A 24,580-nucleotide genomic window follows, 5' to 3' on the forward strand; every position below is an offset into this window, starting at 1 on the left:
TGGGCAACTAGCCTGGTGGTGTGAATATCATTGGTGAATATGGACACTCCTCCACCTTTAGTGTTTCGGTCCTGGTTTGGTGACTGAAAAGCGTGGTAAGAGTTGTAGCCTGGTATTGCAGGGGTGCTCTCTGGAGCCTTGAACCAGGTCTCAGTTAATGCACAGATATTGATGTTCTCCATTTTTAGGAGTGCCTCAAGAGAGTGCATTTTGAGGTTTAGACTTGTAGCATTGAGTAGCATTACCTTCAGATTTTGCATGCTTGTACCTGTTATGGGTGTGGTTTTGTCCTTAGGTAGTCTGTAGAGGAATCTAGCAGTTATAACTCCTCCTTTACTGCTTAGAACATCCACATACCTTATTACTATTATTATTATTATGATTGTGTCATTGGAAAAGGCCATAGTTTGTGTAATATTTGAAAGATAATCCAGAAACAACTTCCTCATTACCTCCAAAAAATAAATAGGAACAGAGCTGTTCCTTGTACCATTGCAAAGGGCAACCTTTTTCTAAATAAATATTTGAAAGGTTAATCGAGTCTAGCAGCTAAGCCTGTTAACTGTTTTGCTGCATGTACAGGATATGTTGTAAAGCAAGTCTCCTTTTGGTAAAAAAAGAGACTTTAAACCTGGTTTCTTCTGTAAATGTTGCAGGCACTCATATTATCAAATGTGCTTATTTTTACACTACAGGCTAGTATGATGGCTGCAGTTACAGATATCACTTCAGAAAGTCTACAGAAATTGAACCCATCCCTTGCTTTATGTTAAAAGGCTAAAATGATAAATTATCCCATTACTAGTAAGATACATTTAGTAAGACACATTGGGTGTGTCAACTGAAGTTAGCAGGACCTGAAAAATAACAGTAACTGTACAATTAAAAATGTATTGGCCCTGGTCCTCAGTGTAAAACTTTTCATCCAGTAAAAGATTTTCTTAAAAAAAAAAAAAAAAAAAAAAAGCAAGATCACCTCCAACAGCCAAGAGATAGAATAAGGCATCAGTTGAATCCAGTCCTGAAGGCCTTGATCCAAGTAACTAGTTTACCTTTTCCTCTTTAACAACCAGCCACTAGGACAGGCTTCCAACACAGTTTGTGCAAAGTGCAGGACTACATCATCTGTACCATCATTGACTGAGAATCTTTAAAGTTTGATGTGGTAACACACCCAGGGGGTGACATATGGACATATTTAAAACGGCAATAAAAGGTTGAAGTAAAAACTGCAGAAGATGCCAGAATGTTTGCTTTAGTTCAAAATGACATTGTAATAGAACTCTTTGGCTATTGCAGAAGTTCTACAAGATCCTTGGAAATGTGTAGTAAGGCAAAACTGGTTTTGGCATCATCCGTGGCTGCTTCTTAACCAACTGTGTAACTGTGAAGGGACAGATCAATGCTGAATGACCATGACAACTGCAAGGTATATGCCAAATGCATGCTTATAAATAGCAATGCACAACCCACGGGGGAAATTCCATCCTGATAAAAAAAACTAAACTTAGCCTCTTGCTGAGCATGCTGGCATCTGACATTTCAGAAACATCTGCAGAATGTTGTTTGCATGTCATAGGTATTCACCGACCAGATACTGGGTTAATTATTGACCATCAAGCGACCAAACAAGAAACCATTTAATATTTTTGGGAACAAGTGTCAAGCATCACACAACCATAAAAGTCATCTGTGGCATTGCCTACTTCTTAAGAGTTACTGATCCATTTGCATTCATACCACCATCAGAGCCCCATCTGGTGATGACTCAAACACCAGTATCAACTGGAAATTATATCACTTCATTACCTGTCAGATGATATGTCCAAAAAATAGCATCATAGCCGACGTGTGTCATATATACTGGTAGTGTCCAAGACAGGTATCCATCAAAAGAGCTAGTAACATTTTAAAGAATTTTTGAAATGAGTAAAATGTAACAAAGTTTTGTAGATCTCAGACTTTCAAATCTGTAAACATTTAGTAAGAATCCTTTACTGTATTGAAAGATGTAAGATCCTTAGTTTGCTGAAAGTTATAAATGAGCAGAGCTGCTCATAAACAAGTAGAGCCTTCTAGAATGCGACTGTCACATGTTGAACATTCACAATTCAACTGTAAACCATTAAAAGAACAACATAAATTGGCTTAATGGTAGCAGCGGATGACACTAATACACATCCTTGAAATTAATAATTTTCATATCGGAGATCAAATAAATACTGCACATTCTGGCTTTTAGTAATTTTGCTACTTGAGATAAAAGTGCTTGAATCTTAAAGACAAATATCTGACAGAAGATCCTTGAATAAGCTGATTGTTTCTTGAAGGTGTAAAATATGAGATATATTGTCTTGGTGCTGTAGCTATTTATTGCTGAAATGCATAGTAAATTTTATCTTTTTGCTTGGTGGAAAACCAAACATTCTATTTATTCTAATGCATTGCAACTCCAGATATTGGATATTTTAATTAGCTACATGGTATGGAATGTGGAAGTGAAGTCCCCCATGTCAGGGCTATGAGAGAATATAGCCATGACCCTAAAAAAAAAAAAAATATATATACACACACACACGCACACACACACATATATAAATATGCCCAACATTTTTTTGAATTCATAAATTCCACCGCCCTTGATCAGTTAATCCATAGTCCCACCAGGGGCTCAAATATCCTAGACCTGGCCATTACCAACATGGGAGATCGATGATCCACACCAGTGGTCACCCCTTCTTTGGTCAGGTCTGACCATAAGCTAATCACCCTTGATGTTCACATCCCACCCCCACCCCACAGTAGGGAAATCACCATAAAAAACTTCTCCAATGCTAATTCCATGCTACTCCAGTCAGAAGTGACAAACTTAATGACACCCATGCAGATGGGAACTGAAAGTTCGACTGCTGAATCCTACACTAAGGCAATGTATGAGCACATCCACTCGTGCATGAATTGTGCCATTCCAAATAGAACCAAGAAGCTCTCCTCCAAAAAAAAAAAAGGGAGCCAATCTGCTGGTCCCTTGCCATAAACAAACTATACAACAGAAGGAAGAAACTGTTGCAGAAAAGAGGAAAATCCCAGGATGCAAAATACTCCCTTACCTGCCTCAATAAGAAGCTGAGATCCCTCATAAAATCCTCCAAAGCTAGTTACAAAAATAAAATTGCCCAAGATTCCAAGGACAACCACAAGGCATTCTATAGCTATGTCAAGAATCTAAATGGCAATGCTCAGATCTGCTCTGAGCTACAACAGAATGGCATTAAATATACTGATCCCAAGGATGTTGCCAATATCCTGGCAGATTGATTCAGTGCCAACTTCACCCCCCCATACCCCCTAAAGGGCCCATCTAAATACCAAAAGATTTCCAGATTCTGGTAATCACGGCCACACAGGTAAAAAATGCACTCTCCAAAGCTAAAAATACAGCATTCATGGGATCAGACGACATCCCGGGCTGTATACTACATGAACTACAAAATGAACTGGCACCTCACCTAAGTGTCATGTTTAATCATAGCCTCACCTCAGGCTTCAAGCCTAATGAGTGGCACACAGCTACAGTTTTCCCACTCCGCAAGGGGAAAATCCACCTTGGATCCTGGGAACTATTGTCCCATCAGTCTGATGAGTCTGATCTGCAAACCAAGGAACGCATTATCATGAAACTTATAAAGAAAGACATTGCCAACTTTCAAACACTGGACCCCACCCACTTTGGTTTCATAAAGGGCCGATCTTTTCTCCTCAACCTAATTGACTTCTTCGAATAAGTCTCAAGACGTGGACGAGGGCAAGGCAGTCCACACAGCCTATTTTGACCTTGCCAACGCCTTCAACATCATCCCCCACTCTGAAATCATAGATAAACTTACTTAAGCTGAGCATTAATCCCTATGTCACTCAATCGGTTGCCAACTGGTTTCTGACAAAACCCACACTGTAAAAGTAGCCCACTCAAATTCCAGCTCCAGACAAGTGGGAGCACCTATGGGTTCAGTCCTGGGACCTCTCTTGTTTGGCATCTACTTCTCTGAAGTACAGGTCAGCACTAACAGACTCTGGCCAACAAAGTTCGCAGATGACTGCAAACTGGGAGCCATTACTGAATCCCCAAATGATGTGGATATTCTACAAAAGGGCCTTGCAGAAACAGATGCTTGGTGCCAGAGCCATGGGCTCAAGCTCACTGCCAAGAAATGTATAGTTATCACCTTTGGGAAAAACTATGTACCCATGAATTACCACATAAGTGGCAGTAAACTAAACACTGAAAGTGTGATAAGGGACTTAGAGACACAGGTGGACAGTGGTCTCACCTTCCATAACCACATTGCCACAACAGTCAGGAAACCCTTCCATGTGGCACACCTCATCACTAAGAGCTTTTAATCCAGAAAAAATGAGGTAATTGTCCCACTGTACTCATCCCTCATTAGAACCATTATAGGGTACAATGCCCTGTTTGGTATGTACCTCATAAGACATCTGCAACAACTGGAAGGGCCATAGAAATACCTCCCTAAAAGAATCACAAGCCTAAAGTAGATGCCCTATGCTGACCATGAGAAAATAATTCCAGCTATACTCTGTCACATATCGCCTGCTCAGAGGCGATCTCTGCTTAACATACAAGGCCATGTCAAACCCAGAGCTGTTGGACATGCTACACTTAAAGAAATCCCAGTCCCTCAGAGTCACATGCTCCAGGGATCTAAACCTGGTCATCACAATGAACAAAACATGCTGGAGGGATAGGTTCCTGACCCAGAGACTTCCAATACTCTGGCATAGACTGCCCATACATGTCAAGCTGAATCCCTCTTTGGCCGTCTTCAAAAGTAACCTTGATGATTGGATGGGAGATAGGAAATTCACCCCGGGGATCACGTCAGTCACCCTGCTAGACAGGGGACCAGGGAAGTAAATATTCTGGGAAGAAATAGCCAGGGAATTGTTATGGCTAGGCTTGTATAGGCACTAGGGCCAATAGCCTAGTACTTACCTATGAACCTATATATATATATAATATATATATATATATATATATATATATATAAATATAAATATATATATATATATATATATATATATATATATATATATATATAATGTACACGTATTATTTGCATTTTAAATAAGGCAGCACTTTGATTTTATTTAATATACTATTAATGTATACATTGGCTTTGTTATTTTGTGATCATATTTTAAAATGATTTGACCACCTGAGAATTTCAAGTTTGTATTTAGAAGTTTGTGCCATGGTTTGTTACTACAAGTGCAGATATTGCACACAAAGAATGTATAGACTGCTGCAAATAAAATAGTAACTCATGGACATATCCTACATTTTTATCTAGCGGACATGTAAACGTACAACTAAAAGCAGCAAAGAAATTTATAAATATGAAGCCTGGTAGTCATGGTAATGGCCTGTGCAGAAAAAAATCTTTCCCTGTAGTTAGCAGTGGTTGCCCTCCATAGCTGCAAGTTACCCTACCCTTCTGTTACCTTCAAAGTGCTACAGAGCAGTGATTTAATGTGAAGAACCTGAAGGTGAGGGCAGTGAAAGTGTATGTTTGCTTGTACTGCTGAAATCCTGACTTTGGTGACTGTGCACATCTAACAATGTCTTCTGCTGTGCACTTAAGCATCTGCATAATATGATGAGAGCCAAGCATGAAGCCTTATTCTTGTGGCTGGCAATAGCTGTACCTCTGCTTTGCCTGGCATCTGAAAGAGACCACCTTGATAGGAATGAACCCCATTCCTATGTCAAAGTATGATTAAAGTTATTTTATTTTATTTATTTATTTTACATTTGTTGACCAGGATAGTCCAACTGGATACATGTCCATTTTCAGTGGAAGCCCAGTGAAAAAAAGCTCCAAACTTACAAACCGATAAAGACAAGCAAGTTACAGTATATGCACAAACATATTGTATTAACATACAAGTTAGTCTCACATTTCAAGCCTATGAAGAATACAGTTTATATTCAGAAATATATACAAATATTTTACAGTTTCTCTTATCAAACCTATAGGTGTAGTTATATACAGAGTATCTGCAAAGATGTTAGCTTCTCTTTTCAAACCTTTTAGTGTAAGAGGTTAGTCACTGTGAATAAAAAATTGCAGGGATATGGAAGTAGATGAGGTTTTAATCAGGGTTAGAGCAAGGACATAAACAGTGAGTTTTTAAATACTGGGTTAGATTTTTTTTTAAACTGATTAAGGGAGGGGTTCAGAGTAAGGTCAGATGGGAGCAAATTCCAGGTTTTGCCTACTGAATTTCCAAAGAAAGATTCTCCATATAGGTTGTTAGCTTTAACAGATTGAACCAAAAGTTTTGTAGTGGAACAAAGTGACCTAGAGTTTTTGTAGAGATGGATAATGTTTTTAAGAGAGGGCATTTCTTCTGGATGGTTAATAACTTTGAATGCTACAGTAAGTTGATTATATTGAATTAGCCTGGGGAGTTCTAGCCATCCTAAGAGGTTTACGTTTTGACAATGGTGTGTCCTGTAGGGAGTTCCTGTGGCAAACCTGGCAATTTGATTGTAGCAGCTAGAGAGTTTGCTGAGATCAGTTTTGTTCAAGTTAGTGAGTATTGGCGAGTCATAGAGTAGAGCTGAAAGCAGATGGATACGGGCAATGGCAGTCCTAGCTAGAGGGGCGAGAAAAGGTTTGTTTTTGTATAGGGACCAAGTTTTTTACTAACGGTTTTAATAGTTTGGTTTACATGCATATCATATTTGAGGTTGTTGTCTATTATATAACACTCAGGAGTTTGGTATACATATCTGGTGAGATTATGGTCCCATTGTTACATGTTACAGTAAATGAAGGTTGAAAGGATTTGTGAGTAGGAGAGAAGAGCAATAGCTTTGTTTTATTATGGTTTAATATCAGCTGTTGATTAGAGATCCAGTTTTCCACTGTATTAAAGGTTTTCTGGGTTAAATTAAGGAGATCTGTAGGGGTAGAGGCCGAGCAAATTGGGGTGGAGTCATTGGCATATTGTATAGAGGTTGCATCTGGGATTACAGTGTGGAGGTCATTGATAAAGAGGGAGAAAAGAAGGGGACCTAATATGGATCCTTAAAGGACACCAAAGGTAACTGAGAGAAGGGTGGAGAGTTTGTCCTGCCAAAGGACAGCCTGCTGTCTTCCACTAAGATAAGATTGAAACCATTGTATGGCATGGTTGTTTAGGGATATTTTATTTAGGTTAAGTAAGAGTAGCTGGTGGTTAATGTCGAAGGCCTTGGAAAGATCGAGAAACAGGGCAGAAGATAGCTTGTTTTTGTTACATTAGAAAAAGAGAGGAGGACTGATGTGGTACTCTGCTGTGGTCTAAATCCATGCTCTGAGTTGGCCAGAAGATTATGTTGAATAAGGTAGTGTAAGAGTTGTTTATGGAGACACTTTTCCATAATTCTAGCCAGAGGGGACAGGATAGCTATTGGTCTGTACTTTGACAACTCAATAGAGATGCCTCCTTTGTGGAGTGGTATGACATGTGACATTTTCCAGATAGAAGGGATAGAGGCTTCTGTTATGGTTCTGTCTATCAAAATAGAGACAGGGTATGCTATAACATCAGCAGCTTTTTGCAGGTAGTTTGCAGGGAGGAGGTCAGCTGAAAGGGTGGTTGGTTTGATTTTTTTTAATTAGGGCTCTAATGAGTGAAGTCAGAACTTTTTGGAAGCTAAAGGACAGAATATCACTCGGTTTAGGGGTTTCAGCGTTGGGGCAAGTGGCTTTAAGTTTGCTAGCAAAGGCCTAGATGGTTTCTGTAAAGAAACTGTTGAAGGTGTTGGCAATGGAATCTGGTGACTTTTGGGTTGAGCTGAGCGGGTTGGAGTTTAATACCTCCCCATAACTTTTGTGGCTTGTTGTGGTGTTTCTGCTGTAGATGGCAGAAATAGTTTTTTTTGTCTAGTAATATGGATTTTTGTGTATCATTCATATATTATCAAAATTTGAGTTGATCTTGTGGGGCTTTAGAGGAGTGCCAGGTGTTCCAGGCATTATTTCTTTGGATGAGCTTTAATTTGGTTTCTTTAGTGATCCAGGGGGAAACTTTTGTTTTAATTCTAATAGAGCGTGCAGGTACATGGTTGTCAAGGATGGCCAGGAATGTGTTGTTAAAGTGTGTTACTGCCTCATCTAGTGGTAGTTGTTTTAGAATTGACTAATTGCATAATTTAAGTTCTTCTAAGAATGTATTAAGCTTGAAGTTTTTGTTATTTATTATTGTTTTGTATGTGGGGAGATGTGAACATTCAACTTTATGCATAATAGTATACATTAAGAAATGACCACTTAGGTCTTCAGGCAGAGTACCTGATTTGTACATGTGGTGGGAGCTATTAATTAGTATCCAGTCCAGGATACTTTCTTTATTGTTAGGCTTGCTGATCCTAGTAGGGGAGGTTATAGTTTGTGTAAAACCATGTAGGTTTACGTGGGTGGTTGGGGTCTCTGCAGTGCAGGTGTTCCAATCTATATTGAGGTCCCCCTAGAACAATTGTCTCTTGGGGGTAGGCATTTGATAGCCAGTCGAGGATGTCTTCTAGGGTCCTTGAGTTGTTACCTGGGGGAATATAAATACATACTATGTTTATATATTTGTTTTTATTTATATGTACTTTGGAAATCATAATTTCTGCTTTGTTAAATATAGGTGGTTGAAGGTTGTCTAGAGAAACATTTATGGTGGTTTTTATAGAGAACAGCAACCCCTCCCCCTTTCCTGGTAGTACGATCTAGCCTGAGTATATTATACCTTGGAGGTAGAATTTCATTATCTGGCCTAGATGGTTTTAACCATGTTTCGGTGAGACAAATTATGTCAGGGGAGTAGGTTGTCAGGAGGGCATGGAGGTTGTGGACCTTATTGTTACTTCTAATGTTTAAGTGGCAAGTCAGTAGTGAGTTGGGGGATCTATTTAGGCTTTGTCTTATGTTTGGGCTGTTATGATTAGAGTTAGTGTTGTCTGTGAATGGTGGCCCAGGGTTGGGGTTGATGTCCCCTTCAATAGTAAGGGTGTGGGGCAAACTAGCTATGAGCTTTAGAAATGTACCAGTTTTTGGTAGTATTTAGTTTGGTGTTAACATCTGGGTATAACAGGGTGGGTGTTAGGGGTAAAGGAGTTGGCATCGATGGACATGAATGAGTGGGCAGAATGGTTTGAGAGGATTGGGGTGGTAGCAAGGCATTTGGGGTGGTTGAATCCTATATAGATAGGATTGGTTTTCATAGATGGTGAGAGAATAAAGGGTGATTAGTAAAGTTAAAGTGTAGAGCAGAGGTGGTATTTTAGAAGACTTGGTAAGTATTAGAGACATAATGGGGGGAATATACTCCCAGTAGGTAGGTAACCTAGGTGTAATAGTAGGTGGGGAGATAGTGGAAGGGGGTGGGTTATAAACGAATTCCTGTTAATGGTTGGTGAAAGAGGGGAAGGGGATGTGGCTGAGGGGTTATAAATTCAGAGGTACTGGGGGCAGGTGGAAATAGGGGGCAGGGAGGGGCACGAAGCGAGCCCAGAGGGTGAGCAGAGCTGGGCTTAACGACACCAGAGGAATCCTCAAAGCCTGTGATTAAAGTAAGAGACTTTTTTTCTTGCCTTCTTAACGTGCTTTAAATTCTAATCTATGTTCTGTTTTTAAACACAGACAGCACCTTTAACAGTACAGTATTTTGGAACTTTTTAGCATTAGGAGCCTTATTTAAGGGCAGGGAAGTTTGTTGCTGTTGATCCAGTACAGCTGAATTAAACAGTTTAAGCAGAAAGACTTTAATAAAAATAGTAACCTTAGTTAAGTTTGTTATTGAGGGTAGACCAGTGTGGCTATCCGTGTTTTTTGTTTTTTTAAATGCCAACTGGATGCAGTCCTTCCAACTGTGCAAGCCTTTCAGGGTGGGAGCCGTGAGAAGAGATGATTCCTAATAATAGATATTTAGTGTTAGCTCATCACCAGAAATAGAACTAAAGCAAACAAATAATTGAACAGTGTTTCACGCTATATATAGCACAGCGACTGAGAGAAAAAGCATAATCCTTACATTAATAGTACACTGCACTGCCCTAAGAACAGTTTCAAGTATTTTGTAGCCAAATAGAAGAAGTAAGCAGGATAAAGCACGTATAAGAAGAAGAAATGCTAATCAGGGTGTCACTATTCTGCATACAGCATCTTGTATCATGAAATTAATATTGTTTCAATCTTAGATGTCAGCTAGCGCACACATTGTGCCCAGTAGTGACGCCTGCAGTATGTATGGAGTTACATGTATTGGTAACATATCTAACATCCTTATAAGACCTGTTGCTCCTACTACTATTGGAACTGTCTGGGTATCAAACACAAAAAAACACCACTAAAAGCAGCCGATAAATGTACTTAGACACCAAGTGTACACAACCTTCCCATATTTTATTAATAAAAAAATATTAATAAAAGAATTAAGCACTTTCGTCCTTACAACCAGGACTTCATCAGAATTCACTAACATTGCACATCACTTCCTTGTATACAAGTACAACTTCCTAAAAGCACAATTAATTAATTAACCTAATTCATTTAAAAAGACAGAACAACATAAAAATGAATACATCTTCATATAACATAAAAGTGTATGGTGTACATCATTAAAAATTTATTAAAGGGGTCTATATTATAACAATGAATGATCAGATGATCGAATGTTGTTATATCGACCCCTAAATCTCAAAAACTCAAAACAGCAAACAACCAGAACAGCGATCCCCCCCCCCCCCCCCAAGGGAACAAAAATTGCTGTTCCCAAAAAAAAAAAAAAAAAAAAAAAAAAAACACTAACTGAAGTGGGTGGCTTTGCCCCCCCCACACCACCCTACTTAAATATACCAACTCTAAGACTGCACTACAGTGGAGGAAATGGCACAACACAGACGGCCAGCCCCGCGATTTCTCCCCTGGGAAAAAATTTGCTGTTCTGGCAGTTTGTGTTCAGACTAACAGCGTTCGATCATCTGATTGTTCTCTGAACTAAACGTAACCCTATTTAAATACTTAAGATTGCGTAACCTAAAAACTCTTAATAGAAATAGTATTACACCACCTACACTAAACATATTGCGTAGTAATTGCCTTAAAATTCAAATAAGCCACTATAAAAACGTAACCATTTAAACCAGGGCTGTAAGACGCTTACGCAATTTCATTTTGAGTTTCCATTTCATTCCCTTCAAATCTAATGCCCGTTTCCAATTACTTCCCCTAGGGTTTCTAAAAACTTTTTCTAATATACCAAACTTAAATTTACTAAAACATGAACATTCTCTCGAATGTTTAAAAAGGGCAACTGCTTGGGTATCTTTCTTCCACATTGCTGTCATTTCTGCCTGCATATCCTGATATTTATGACTTTGTCTCTCTCTGTATGCAAGACACTGTAGTCACTGGGTGTAGCAATTTCAATGATCAATGCTGTTTTTGTCTTTTCTTGGACCACTATATCCAGTTTTCTAACATCTTTCTTTTGAACTGTTAGTAATGGGTGATCCCATGTGATGTAGATTTCATCATTTTCCATGATGCTTTGTAGCTCATGTTTCCAGTGCTTTTCAGCCACTTCAAAACCATAATGTTTGCACAATCCCCAGTGTAACAGTCTTGTCACATTTTGCCTTTCAGTATACAGTCCTTCTACCATTAGTATGTCACAACCAGCAATGAGGTGTGCAACTGTTTCCAATTCTATTTTTACAAAACCTACATTTGTCTGTTTCTCCCACATGTTCAATGGACTTTGTAAACCAACATGTACATAGCCCACTATCTTGGGCTGCCTGTATTAATTCATCTCTTGGATTTAATTCACCTCTCCTTAACCATTCCTGCATTGATCCAGATTAACATGAGGTTCTTCTAGAAGTTTTTGTACTTACAACTATATTTATGCATTTTCCACATTTCTTGCCTTCTCATTTGATCCCTCACCTTATATTCTTTCTTTTGTTTTTGGCACATTCAGTTGCTGCCTGTCTTATCTACTTCTGGTTTGATTTCCATTCCTGCTTGATGCCAATATGCTACACTAAGCCGGGAAGTCATCTTAGAATTTATTCTGCTCATGTTTCAAAACTTTCACTATTTTTGGGTCTTGTGAGATCAGCAGATGTGTGCAGTCCAATGATTGCAGATCTATACATGTAATAAATTTCAAGGAGGCCCATACCTCCTTCAGAATGGGGAATATATAATCTTGGTATGCACTGATTTTTATAAATCATGTAGTGAGCATGAAACATCCTTCTTGTTTTCCTGTCTAATCTATCCAACAGTTTTGGGGCCAATCAGTCACTCCAAAACTAGAAAACAACAATGTGTAAAACCTCCCATCTTCTCTTTGTCAATGATTTAAAACTGTATAGCTCATCATATAAGACCTGTCACTCCTCAACATGGTCTGCGCCAGAGTTTCCACAGTTTCTTGTTCCGTCCCTTGCTATCCTGTGGAAGGCTCCAAAATGTCTTCATTGTAAGTTAGGATAGGAAGAGCAAATTGGTTTATAGCTTGAATTTTGTTCCTAGATGTCAATGCTGTTTTCAGGATTAATTTAAGTCTATTAAAATATTCCTTCCTAAGTTTTATTTGCATTTGTTCATGTTTTATGGTAGATCCTTCGTCATTTCCCAAATATTTATACACTCCCTCTTGCTCAAGTTCTTTTACATCACATTCTTGTCCCAAACTGATGTTTTCCTGGTGCTGCAGTTTTCCTGCTTTAAAGGTTGCTTTTGCACATTTATTAAGACCAGATGACATTCTTATATCATCTGAAAAAGTTTTGACAACTTGCAGTTGTGCTTTTCCGTTCCTTATATGATGAGATATATAGTTTTAAATCCTTAACAAAGAGAAGATGAGAGGTTTTACACATTGTTCTTTTCTAGGTGCCAAATTATAGCCATGGCCTTGGCTGTTAAGTAAACAGCTTAATGGGTTAACTCATTACAGCCAAGTGTGCCTCCAGGCATTTCTGCAGTTACCTCCTACTGTGCCTCTAGGTGTCACATATTGCTTGTTCATATTTACATTAAGAATTCCAAAACCGTGTCACATACATGGTATCAGAATAATTTATCTTGAAGCATACATGATGGCAACCACAATTCTATTGATATTTGACCTCTTGTCAGTGAATATTTGTTAGAACTGTAAGATAACTTCTTTCTTTAAAGGGTCAAGCCACACCCACTGGGAGTTAAAGGTACTCACACAAAAGGGCTTTACTGGAGGGAATGAGTTAAGGGCAAGTCAGAATAGTCGCAGTGACAGAGAGTCACCCTGGAATGTCCACCAGTGAATTTTTATCACTGGAATAATAATTTGTCCTTTATCATGGCTTAATTGCAAAGGGGTCTGCCACTGTAATGTAATCTATCAGTGTAGGGTGTATCTTGTATGTTTTTAAGCGCACTCTTATCCATGAATGTGGGATACCATCAAATGCTTTTTTGTAGTCAATCCATGTCATACTTAGATTCTTCCCCTTTTAACAGTTCTCCACTAAGACTTTAACAACAAATGATCCTTTGTTCCATATGACTTTCTTTTATTGCACTTTTGTTCTATTGCCATAATTGAGTTTTCTTCTAAATGACTATAAACTCTGTCAGCATTAATTCCAAAATATAGTTTATACTTTTTCAGAAGGCAAGTTAATTGTTGTATAATTTGTAGGTAACTTGCACTTTCACTCTTAAGTAGGAGCATTGTTTTTCCTGTTAGCCAGGTTGGTGTCTGTTTGGGGTGCTCCTATAAATAATTCTAACTCATGGCTAAATCTTCATGCAAAGATGTTAATACTTTTTAAACAGAAGTTAGGCACTGCATCTGGGCCTGGAGTTTTCCAGTTAGAGGCTTTCCTTAACTTTGTTTCAATTTCTATGATTTTTACTTCATCCCATTTCATATTCTGTACCTTTAAACTTCTTATTCTTTCTTTTACTTCTGTCCGTTTAGCATCTTTATGATCCTCAGGATCTTCACAAATACTTCTCCAAAATGTATCTATTTCTTCATTTTTTTTGGTGGTCTTTCAATTCCTTTTACCTTGTTTCCCAATTCTCTACAAAACGTTTTTGGGCCATCAATAAGTTGCTTATTTTGTACGTTTCCTTTTTATTTATCTGTGTATCTTCTAAGTTTTTTCACGCTGAGATTTTTAGTTTATTTATGATGGTGCATGATGGAGCCTGATCTGTTCTAATATTGCACAGTGCCTTTATCACCTCTATCTTTCTAAGTATTTTTGTTGATCTGTTCCCTCTTCTACACTCTTCCAACAGTAACACTTCTTGTCTCATTTGCTTTATAGTTTTTTTCTGTTCGATACTTCCATGATGGTATTTGATTCCTCCCCGTCCTTTCCCTCACTACCTTGTGTTCTTTTGGCAGAACTTTATCAGCTATCAGTTTAGCTGCACAGTAATGTATCATATTTACTTATATCATATGGATCTCCATGAGCAGTTTTAATTACTGTGTTCACTTGTTTTATCAAACTTCTAAGTTTTGGGGATTTGTTGACCTGTTGAAGTCTATTGCTTTCATTGATCTTAATACGTCTATCCATCTCTACCAAATCAAGCAACTCTTCTCTTAGCTCATTTTCATCTAAACTGAGGACACATTTTTTGTTTTGCATTTCCTGCGGGCATTCTACAGAAAGCTCTGAAGCATCTTCCTGTGGCACATTCTCCAATTTCATACTGTGCTATCTGTCATATGAGAACTCACTGGCCTGTCACTCCTCAACATTGACTGCGCCAGAGTTTCCACAGTTTCTTGTTCCTTCCCTTGCTATCCTGTGGAAGGCTCCAAAATATCTTCATATGGCATCTGACCAATTGCTTCCCATTCCATTGGTGCCCCTTAATTTGGATGTTCATTGTTCTGTCCTGTTGTGGTGCTTTCTGAATTAGATTTTCTACACTGAATCTTTCACTTTGCAGGTACTCCATAACTCTTTAACTTCTCCATTACTAATCTCTTTTTCGGCTTTTCCTCTTTGTCTTCTTCTTTGTTATATTGTAAAGGTTTCCATGTCCAGCTTCCTTTGCCTGTATTTCTCTTCAAATAACTTTAGTGGTGTTCTTTTTGTATTGATTAGTTTTACGTTCTCGTTTTCATTGATATTACACCATATTAAATCTATTTTTTCTTTCCCTTGTCCATATTTCCTCTTCAGATGTCTTCTGATCTTCCCATCTCTCCTTACTCTGGGGACTAGTTCCATCATGCTGTGATATAACCTGTGTTAAACCTTCTATACCAAATCCTTCATTTCACAGGCACTCCATAACTTTAACTTCTATTTTTTAAATTCTACCTTACTAATCTTTTTTTATACATTCCCTCTTTGTGATGATATTTTTTTATTATGAAATGTTCCATATCTGGATGCCTTTGCCTGTATTTCTATTTGAATATCTTTGGGGATACCTTTCTTTATGTTGATTAATTTGGCTTTCTCCTTTGCATAAATATTGCACCATATCAAATCTCCCCTCCTTTCCCATGTCCATATTTCTTTTTTATACTTTTTGAAATCTCTAGGTTTTGTTTATATTTTCACACTTTATCAGGTGCTTCTTTTTCCAAACAGATCAAAGTTTCTTGGCCTAGATACTGTTTTTCACAAATCTGTTGTATTAATGAACACAATTTTTATTTCAGGCTTCTGACAGTTTCTCTTCTGGAAGTATTTTTCTTTCCTCTAATTTCTCTCTCAATCTTTTTGTGTATCTTGTGTCTGGAAATTCTGGGCTTTTTGCATAATAGTAGCAATACATAATAGTAACAATACATAACTTCCCTCTTATTCTCAATAGTCCAGTCTATTGTCTTTATGGCTCTTGTTTGGCCTATCAGTTTTTGAGATTTTTGTGGGCTGCTACTTCCTTCTACAACTGGGGGGGGGGGGGGCATTCTTTCCCTGGGGCTGGCTTGGCCCCATTGTAGGAATGTTTCCATATTTTGAGAAGTCTACACTGTCATTTTTTTCCAGTCCTGGCACCAGTGCACCTTCCAGCATCGGGCAGTTTTTTTTAATCCTGGGTCTTGTGCACCCAGCTATCTTTTTAATTTTTGACCTACTTCTGTCCATGATATGTGCTATATAAATGCAGTCTGTATGTCAGTGTAATCTTGGTGAGATTTTGAGAAAAACAGGGTCCACCTCATGAAGGTACTCCCCAAAACTTGAGGATTAATTCAGTTTCAGCAACACTACTCTCCTTTGCTTGCTGACTTATCTCTCCATTCGGACCCCAACACCGATAGGAGGAAGAAGATGTTATGGAGGGAAAGAGCCACAGATACATGTAGATAGAAGACAACACTGCATGCACAGGTGCTGGCAATGTATACTGTACTATGACAGGCTTTCTCTGCAGAGCATGTCAAGAGAAACATGATGCAAATAGCCTGAGCACTGCAGTTGTATAACTGAAACAGGCACACTAACCACTACTATACCTGCTGCATCTGAAATCTCCATGTTAAATACCACAGATTGTGTGACATAGCTGTCAGCATCTGTACAGATAAAAGAACACATTCAGGATGGCTGGCACCAAGTGGCATCATTATGTACAGAGGTTTCATGACTTTGGGGGGGGGGGGGGTTGGATGACTTACTTCTGACATATAAGGTAAATTGTATCCTTCATTAGATGCTTCAACTTAATTATTTTGTTTTCTGTAATGTTTCACAACACTCTAGGTAAGGCCTTATCTTATAGTATAACAAATATGATGCTATTATTGTGCAAGCCAGATAAATAAATGTCAGAATTAATAAAATGTATTTTTTCTTCATTAAAGGAATATATCAAAAGTTGTGAGCCAGATTCCAGCATTTCAAGAGCAACGATATGAATTTTTGCCTGATTTGGAAATGCAGACTTACCTGCAACACAGAATAGTCCACTTTTGTGAAGCAGATATTCCTGTTCTGGCTGCTAAGAACACTGTTAATTTCCACAAGTTGCCAGCTGATAAGCATTCTCGGAAGATACAAGATACACTGCGCAGAATGAAAGCGACATTTCAGTAGTGCTTCCTTTTTATTTTGCCAAATTAATATGTTTTGCCATAAAGGGAAGATTTTATAATTTCTTTTCATTCACTGTTTTAATATAATTGCTGTGCTTGATCTGTCACTTCACCTGTCATTGCCTGCCTTTTACATTTTAGGCCATGGTTTTAAACAAGCAGTGTCAGGCAACAAATTTCAAAGGAAATGTGTTGAATGTTTATACAGAAAACTTGCTTAAAATGAAATTGTTTGCTGGGTGATATTTAACATATAGTCATTACATAATTAAAAAAAAATCTTTTATAAGTAAGTATTTATTAAGTATTTTGGAGTTCAAAGTGTTCAGACTAGATGCTTTTCTCTTATAACTATGTAAACAGTTTCATAATAACTGCAATAACCAGTTTGTTGTGGAAACTAGTAAATGATCTTTCAGGTGTCATTTCATATATGAGTTTCTGTGAAATTAGTTTCTTGACTTTATGCTGAATTCTAAAAGGAAAACAATAATTTTTGTGCTATAGTATTCTATACCAAATGTCTGTTTTGTTTTTCTCCTGTTCTATCTTCCCCATATTTCATTTCTCCCAGGGATCTGCAGTAGGAATTAAAATTCAGTTTTTTCATATGCAGCCTTGCCCTACTCAGATTACTGTTCCCCTGGCAAGCCTGTGTGTTTAAAGGGTCCTTTACTTTATCTTTAAAAAAAAAAAAAAAAAAAAAAAGGCATCCATTTTGCCCTTGGATGCTGCTACCCTTGCAGACTTCATAGATTCATTATTCGCATTTCATTTACATACTGTCATTGTTTGACTTGCTGTGCATTTTTGAATCCTTTTTTATATGAGTGCTGAAACATATTTTCCTAACTATAAATATTTCTTAAGTACAGGTCATAACCAGCAACTTTACTTATTTGTTTGAGACTAGCAATAAGCCAAAACATATCACACTGCTCTCAGAGTGAGTTGCAGCATATATGTTCTTTATCAATGGAAACATTTTGTTACTTTTCCCAAAAACTTTTATAAAGAGTTAGGAGGGTGGCCTAATGGTTAAGGTATTTACCTTACAAGCACAAGGTGCATGGTTTGAGTCTCACAAAGGATAATTGGCTAGGCTTGAAATGGCTTTCAGGGGCAGTTAGCCTAGTACTAATCTATGAACCTATGAACTTCTGCCTATATAGAGAGATATTAGATGCACTCCGAACTTAGCAAGATATTAGTAGGGCATGATGGTTTCTCTGCAAGTCTAGTGAAAGGCTTGCATTTCTAATTTTACTGAAATTAGTGTTTCTTATAAGAAGTAATTTAAAATGGACAAGTTTGTAAACCCCAAATGCTCCTCATTTAAAGAGCCCATTCAAGCATTGACTATTAGTAGATGAATCTTACTTCTGCCCCAGGGTTGTAGCCAGAAAATTCCATTTTGTACTCTCAAACTCTTTTCATTGCCCACCAACACACATGACATCTAAAAAAAATGTACATTTCTTTCAAAATGTTGCTCCCCCAATATACACATCATTTTCAATGTTTTCCTATAAAACTAATGTTTTGTTATTTTTTTTAATCTACTCTGTAAGCAAATTGCATACCTGCTGTTAGAGGCATTACTTTAGATAGTTGCAGACATAATATAGCCTGATAAAAGCTAAAATGGTCCGAGAGATGTAAAGAAAAATGTAGTCTGGAGAGTACAGAGAGTATGCCTAGCTACACCCTTGCATCAGGAGGGAAAACACGACACAAGGGAGAATTCTTAATTTCATGTCTTAACCGCACTTACATTTAACATGGGTCAGGGGGAGCACTAGACACTAAGAGTATCCTGCCTATTGTGCAAGAAAGACACTTACAAAAATATGGAAGACATGAATAAGGGACAGGGAATGCTAAACACCTGGGATGCTAGTAATAGCGTGTCTTAAAGTCACACAAATATAGATTCAACCTCTACACACACTCACCTTCTACAGAGGTTATTAGTCCTCCTTGCCATCACTAGACACCAGGGATATTACTCTCATAATAAAACATAGAAAAGATACAGTAGCAAGGAGTGGGAAAGCTTCAAACTCTGCACCTTTGGCATTAGTATCACAAGAATTAGTCTGTGACAGTAACTCACAATTTAGTGTAGCATGGGTCTGTTTTTGTAATACAATTCAGATGGATGAGGGTTGTGTCTACTTGGGTGAAGAGGCTTCAAGATACAGATGGAAGGAACATTAGATGCCACCATTGAGAATTTTAAGATTTCTAACTCTGAGTCAATTGAGATGTTCATAGAGTAACAGTTCTAGCATCACGGTGCAGTTTCAACACAATAAGATGCATCATGAAACTCTGTCAGGTAATATTAACTGACATTACTCATCCCTGATGTATCACTACTTTCCCTTCTGTCTCAATGTTCAGCTTCTGATTGCATTTGTTGCCATTACTCTGTCTTACCTGTACTCAGTTTCATCCCATGTGCCATCAGTTTTGCATTCCATTCCACTACCATTTGATGAAGTTCTTGCTCAGAGTATGCTTGTGACTTTGTTCATCTGTCTTCGACCTATTTGCTAATGTAGACCATCGCCAATATGAACAACAGTGGGCTCAGAGAAGAACCCCGATGCACACCCAGTCCCACTGGGAACCCCTGTGTGAGACCAAACACTATTCATACTTGAGTCGATAGGACCTAGTGCATAGCTTGTGCCAATTCTACCAGTGTTACTGGGACTTTGAACCACCGCAGGTCTACCCAAATCACATTTCTTAGAACCTTGTCATATGGTTTCTCCATGTCTAGTATGCCCAGTTGGATTCCTTCCTCATTTCTAGCATCTTCTCAAGTATCTGTCTCACTGCAAACATTGTGTCAGTTGTGCAGCATCCTGATCTGAATCTGAACTGTTCATTTCTCATCTTACTTTCCACTACTCTGCTTATTCATTTATCAGTCTCCCTCCAGAATGTTCATGCAGTGTGGTAGGAGTTTGCAGTTTTTGCGCTGACCACATTTGTGTGTCCCCTTTGTTCTTGAACATTGCCACTAGTGTACTGATTTTTCATCTGCAATATGTCTTTCTCTTCATACTGCTATGAGTACTCTCAGGAGATCATACCTGCTTGTGACCTCCTCTGACCCTGCTGTGACCTCATCTGACCTGCTGCTTTCTCTGACTTTGTTTTCTTTAGTGCTGCTCTTACTTCTTCTAGGGCGGGCTAATCCTCTTCTCTCATTGTAGGCTATGTCTGGGGGCACTACAACTTCTTGGGGTTTTCTTCATTTAGAAGTTGCTGGAAGTACTCCTTCCATCTGCCTTGGATGCTCTGTGGACCCCTGAGCAAGTTGTTGCTGACATCCCTTATGAGGGGCATCTCACCATCTTCCTTATCTTTCTGTCTTTGCTTTGCAACCTGATAGAGTTTTTGTACCGTCCAATGAGTCACTTTCCAGATGTTACTAGAGTGCCTCTGGTGCCTTGTTCTTTGCTACTACAACTCCTCTGTTAGCCTTTTTGTTAGCCAACCAGTATTCCTTTCCAGCTTGGTGCATCTTTTCTATGTCCCACTTTTTTTCTACACTCATTCCTTCTTTTGATGACTCCCTAGACTTCTACATTAAACAACCAGCTTTCCTTAAATACCTTATTTCCATACCTGGCTCAGCTGTGTATCTGTTCTGTAGCCCTTATACCTTATTTCCATACCTGGCTCAGCTGTGTATCTGTTCTGTAGCCCTTATACCTTATTTCCATACCTGGCTCAGCTGTGTATCTGTTCTGTAGCCCTTATACCTTATTTCCATACCTGGCTTAGCTGTGTATCTGTTCTGTAGCCCTTATGCCTTATTTCCATACCTGGCTTAGCTGTGTATAGTTCTGTAGCCCTTATACCTTATTTCCATACCTGGCTCAGCTGTGTATCTGTCCGTTAGCCCCCCTTATACATGCTGTTTTGAGGTGCTGCCATTCTTCTTCAACTCCACCTTTTTCCTCTTTGGCTTTGGGTACTAATACCCTGAATAATTCCTTTGAACTGTTTTCTCTCCAGTCACCTTTCAGTGTTTCAGCCTGGACTCTGTTGATCTTGGAGCCTTTTCTGACCACTGTTTGCAGCTGATTGTGGCAACCAGTGGTTTATGATGTGGGACCACTGTTTCACTGGATATGACTTTGCAATCACTGATTTTACCCCAGTGCCCTTTCCTTAATAGGAGGAAGTCTACCTGAGTTGTATTTTGGCTACTCTTGTATGTGATCTTGTGACTCTCTCTCTCTTTCTGAACCATGGGTTGGCTATCATACCCCACCCATGTAGATCCAGACAGTCCTCCTATCCTGTTGTCTGTCTCAATGTGTGCATTCAGGTCACCTATCATCAACAATTCCTGTTGTCCTGCTTTATCTAGTTGGTCCTGCAACTGCCGTCTGAATGCACTGTTTTACTCACTGTCATAACCCTCCTGTGGGGCACAGGCAGATGATATGAATACTACCCTATCATTACACTGGAGTCTGATTCCCATGAGTCTTTCACTAATTCTGTTGACATTCCTCATTGTCTTCTGAAGCCTCTACCTTGCCACAATTCCCACACCATTTGTAGCCTCACTTCCTCCTGACTAATAGACTCCGAGTCGCAAGCCAAGTGGCTTTTCTGCATTGCCCTTCCAGCTTGTCTCCTGAATGCATAGGCTAGCCAGCCTTCTCCTTACCATGATGTCATCCACTTCCAAGCCTCATCCTGTCAATGAACGTACATTGACTGTGACGATTCTTAGTTCATGCTTGGCTAGTTGATTGGTTTTATGTCCAGCTTTTGCCCAACAGAGCTATCCCAGGTAACTTAAGCTGGGCACCTGGACACTGACCAACCAGTAGTTTATTATCTCAGGGCTGCTAAGCTTTATGGTGGGTACACACTGGCCAACAGGGGGAAGTACACCCCTCTCACTATTAGCATGGTTCTCTGGTGTAGGTTGGAGTAAGTTGGGTCCTCAACCCACTTATCTCTGACAAATACCCAGGCTGATTTTGATAGCTGGTCCTGCAAGTACATCTCATTGATAATAATTCAGTTGAAGCTTCAAATTGAATGAAACAAATATTTGAAGTTTTAATTGCAGTGTGGCAAGGCCCTTTGTATCGTACTATGTGGGGACTTTGTATATTTTCATTTATAAGTAAGGGGGGGGGTTTAAGCAAATACCCACTAAAAGGTCAGGTGTTATGGACCAAAAACTAAAAAAAAACGAGGCAAACATATGGATCCAAATGCTTTAATTTACCACTTTCATCCACAATTACCACTGGACTTCTTCAGATTAAATTAAAAAAAAAAATTAAACCACTATCTAACCACCGTTTCATCATTCTTTAACCAATCAAACACCATTTCCAATTACAATAATTGATTTCTTAAAGTAACATGTATACTTCACATTCAAAACACTTTTCAGATCAAATATTATGTAAATTATATAATTAATTGATAAAATGGGTATATGAATCTTCTTCCTAAATAAATTAGCTCTTCAGCCCTCTGTTTTAAAAAAAACATTTAATATTTATTGTCTCATTGAAACCTGGAAATCTATCTGCTTAAAGTTTAATCTGCCTCTGTGATTTCAACCATTTCTAATTTATTTGTATAATCTCCACCCATGTAATCTAAAATTCTTATAAGTCCTAATACACTTTAGTATGTGTGTAACATTTTCAACTGCTCAGTCAAAAACTATTAGAGATAATTATTTTTAATTTGCAATCCTCTCTGTAAGCAAGATATATAGATATTGTTAGAGGCATTAATTTAGTTAGACATAATATGGCCTGATAAAGCCCCAGTACTTCTAACTAATGCTCAGAATAAAATGCACTGTATAGAGTACAGAGAGTGTTCCTGGCTGCACCCTATTCTGCCCCTTGCAACGTAGGGTCCCTTTTCATATCTTTATTATTCAGTAAACCTTAGTCTGCCAACATTGTTAATGTCATTGTAATGCTAAAAGGTTCTCTCTCAACTTAAATAAAGACTTGGTGTCAGCATGGATACACAACAACTTGGGCAGACAATGGCATTGTGTTGGCCATGATACTTGTCTTTCAAGATATACATACTGACCTGCAGTGGCATTAACTTTTATACCTTTATTGTAGGCTTCTCAAATTTTTCAGAAAAATTAAGTTATTGTTACAATATCAGATACATTAATAACTGAACATATGATTCTATAAACACCTTGGTTTTACTGCAGTCACAGGACAACTACTAAAATGTATACCATAACCTGATCTGGCTATCATTCTTATAACTAGTATCGATCCATTTCTATATTTAGTCTGTAATGGCCTAAGAAATTAAAACTTTTGCCTTTTTTTTTCTTTAAGTGTTTTAGTAGTGTTTATATCACTGTATTCATTATTTCCTTACTGATTTTACTATTATTTGTACATTATTTTTCATGTTTTGTTACAGATCCCCTCTAATTTAGCAACAGATGAATGTTTATTTCTTCATTCTCTTATTGACCAAGAGAGTAAGCGGTCTCAAAAGTCCTTGACATTCATGACCTGGATTACAGTCACCAATAATTACAAATAGAGATTTTCATCCATATACATCAGCAGCATATTGCATATATTGCAAAATTACAGATGTATATTATACTTAATAGCATGTGATACAATTGCAGCCCGACATATATATTCTTAATGCAGCACTTTCTAGTTCTTTTACTTAAATGCATAATATGCACAGTACAATCATATTTTCTAAATTTTGTTTTAGCATTCTTTCCTCATTCACTTTATCTCTGTCACATAATTTCATACAAAAAGTAACTAATTCCCTAAGTTTACAGGAGGGTGGCCTAATGGTCAAGGTGTTTGCCTAACAAACACAAGGTGCAGGGTTTAAGTCTCTCAAGGGATAATTGGCTAGGATTAAAATGGCTCACAAGGGCAGTTAGCCTAGTACTAATCTATGAACCTATGTCTTGCTAATTCTGTGTTTTGTTACATATATCATGCCCTATCTAATATATTCAGAAAGAAACAGCTTGGTGATTCATCAGTGAATTGGAGAGATTTCCTGGAAGTAGACAAGTTATCTAAATTGTTCTCTAGTTTGCTTCCCTTAAGACAATACAGCAATGTGGTACCAAGTGGGCAAGTTTTTATAATACATGGCAATACATTTTCACTTTGGCCAAATGCCTCTTTTCTTCCTGTGTGCATGATTCTTAACCTTCATCATAATTCTTTATCTTCGGTCTTAGTTTTGTCCTGCTTAAGACACATTTTTTTAATTATATGCCTGGATTCTATGGCTTACTCACATTGTAAGTAAGTTATTCTAGTGTAAGGCATGTTTACAGAGAAACAATACTCCAGTGTAACTTCTTTACATTAGGAGCAAGTCTTTTCCAATCTGGCATAACATTTCTATTGTGCTT

General features: G+C 38.1%; 1 protein-coding gene across 2 annotated transcripts in view; it reads left to right on the forward strand.

Annotated features, from left to right (window-relative positions):
- KNDC1 (kinase non-catalytic C-lobe domain containing 1) overlaps nucleotides 1-17,816 on the forward strand; it is a 1,471,539-nt gene extending 1,453,723 nt beyond the window's left edge. For both annotated transcript variants that reach the window (XM_044056877.1, XM_044056878.1), the window contains one exon: nucleotides 16,906-17,816. In XM_044056877.1, the coding sequence (XP_043912812.1) occupies nucleotides 16,906-17,137 (232 nt within the window). In that variant the 3' untranslated portion in view covers nucleotides 17,138-17,816. The remainder of the gene's footprint in view (nucleotides 1-16,905) is intronic.
- Nucleotides 17,817-24,580: the final 6,764 nt, after the last annotated feature.

This window comes from Protopterus annectens, chromosome 14.part0 (assembly GCF_019279795.1).
Source record: "Protopterus annectens isolate FY-2018-M chromosome 14.part0, PAN1.0, whole genome shotgun sequence".
Lineage (NCBI taxonomy): Eukaryota > Metazoa > Chordata > Ceratodontiformes > Protopteridae > Protopterus > Protopterus annectens.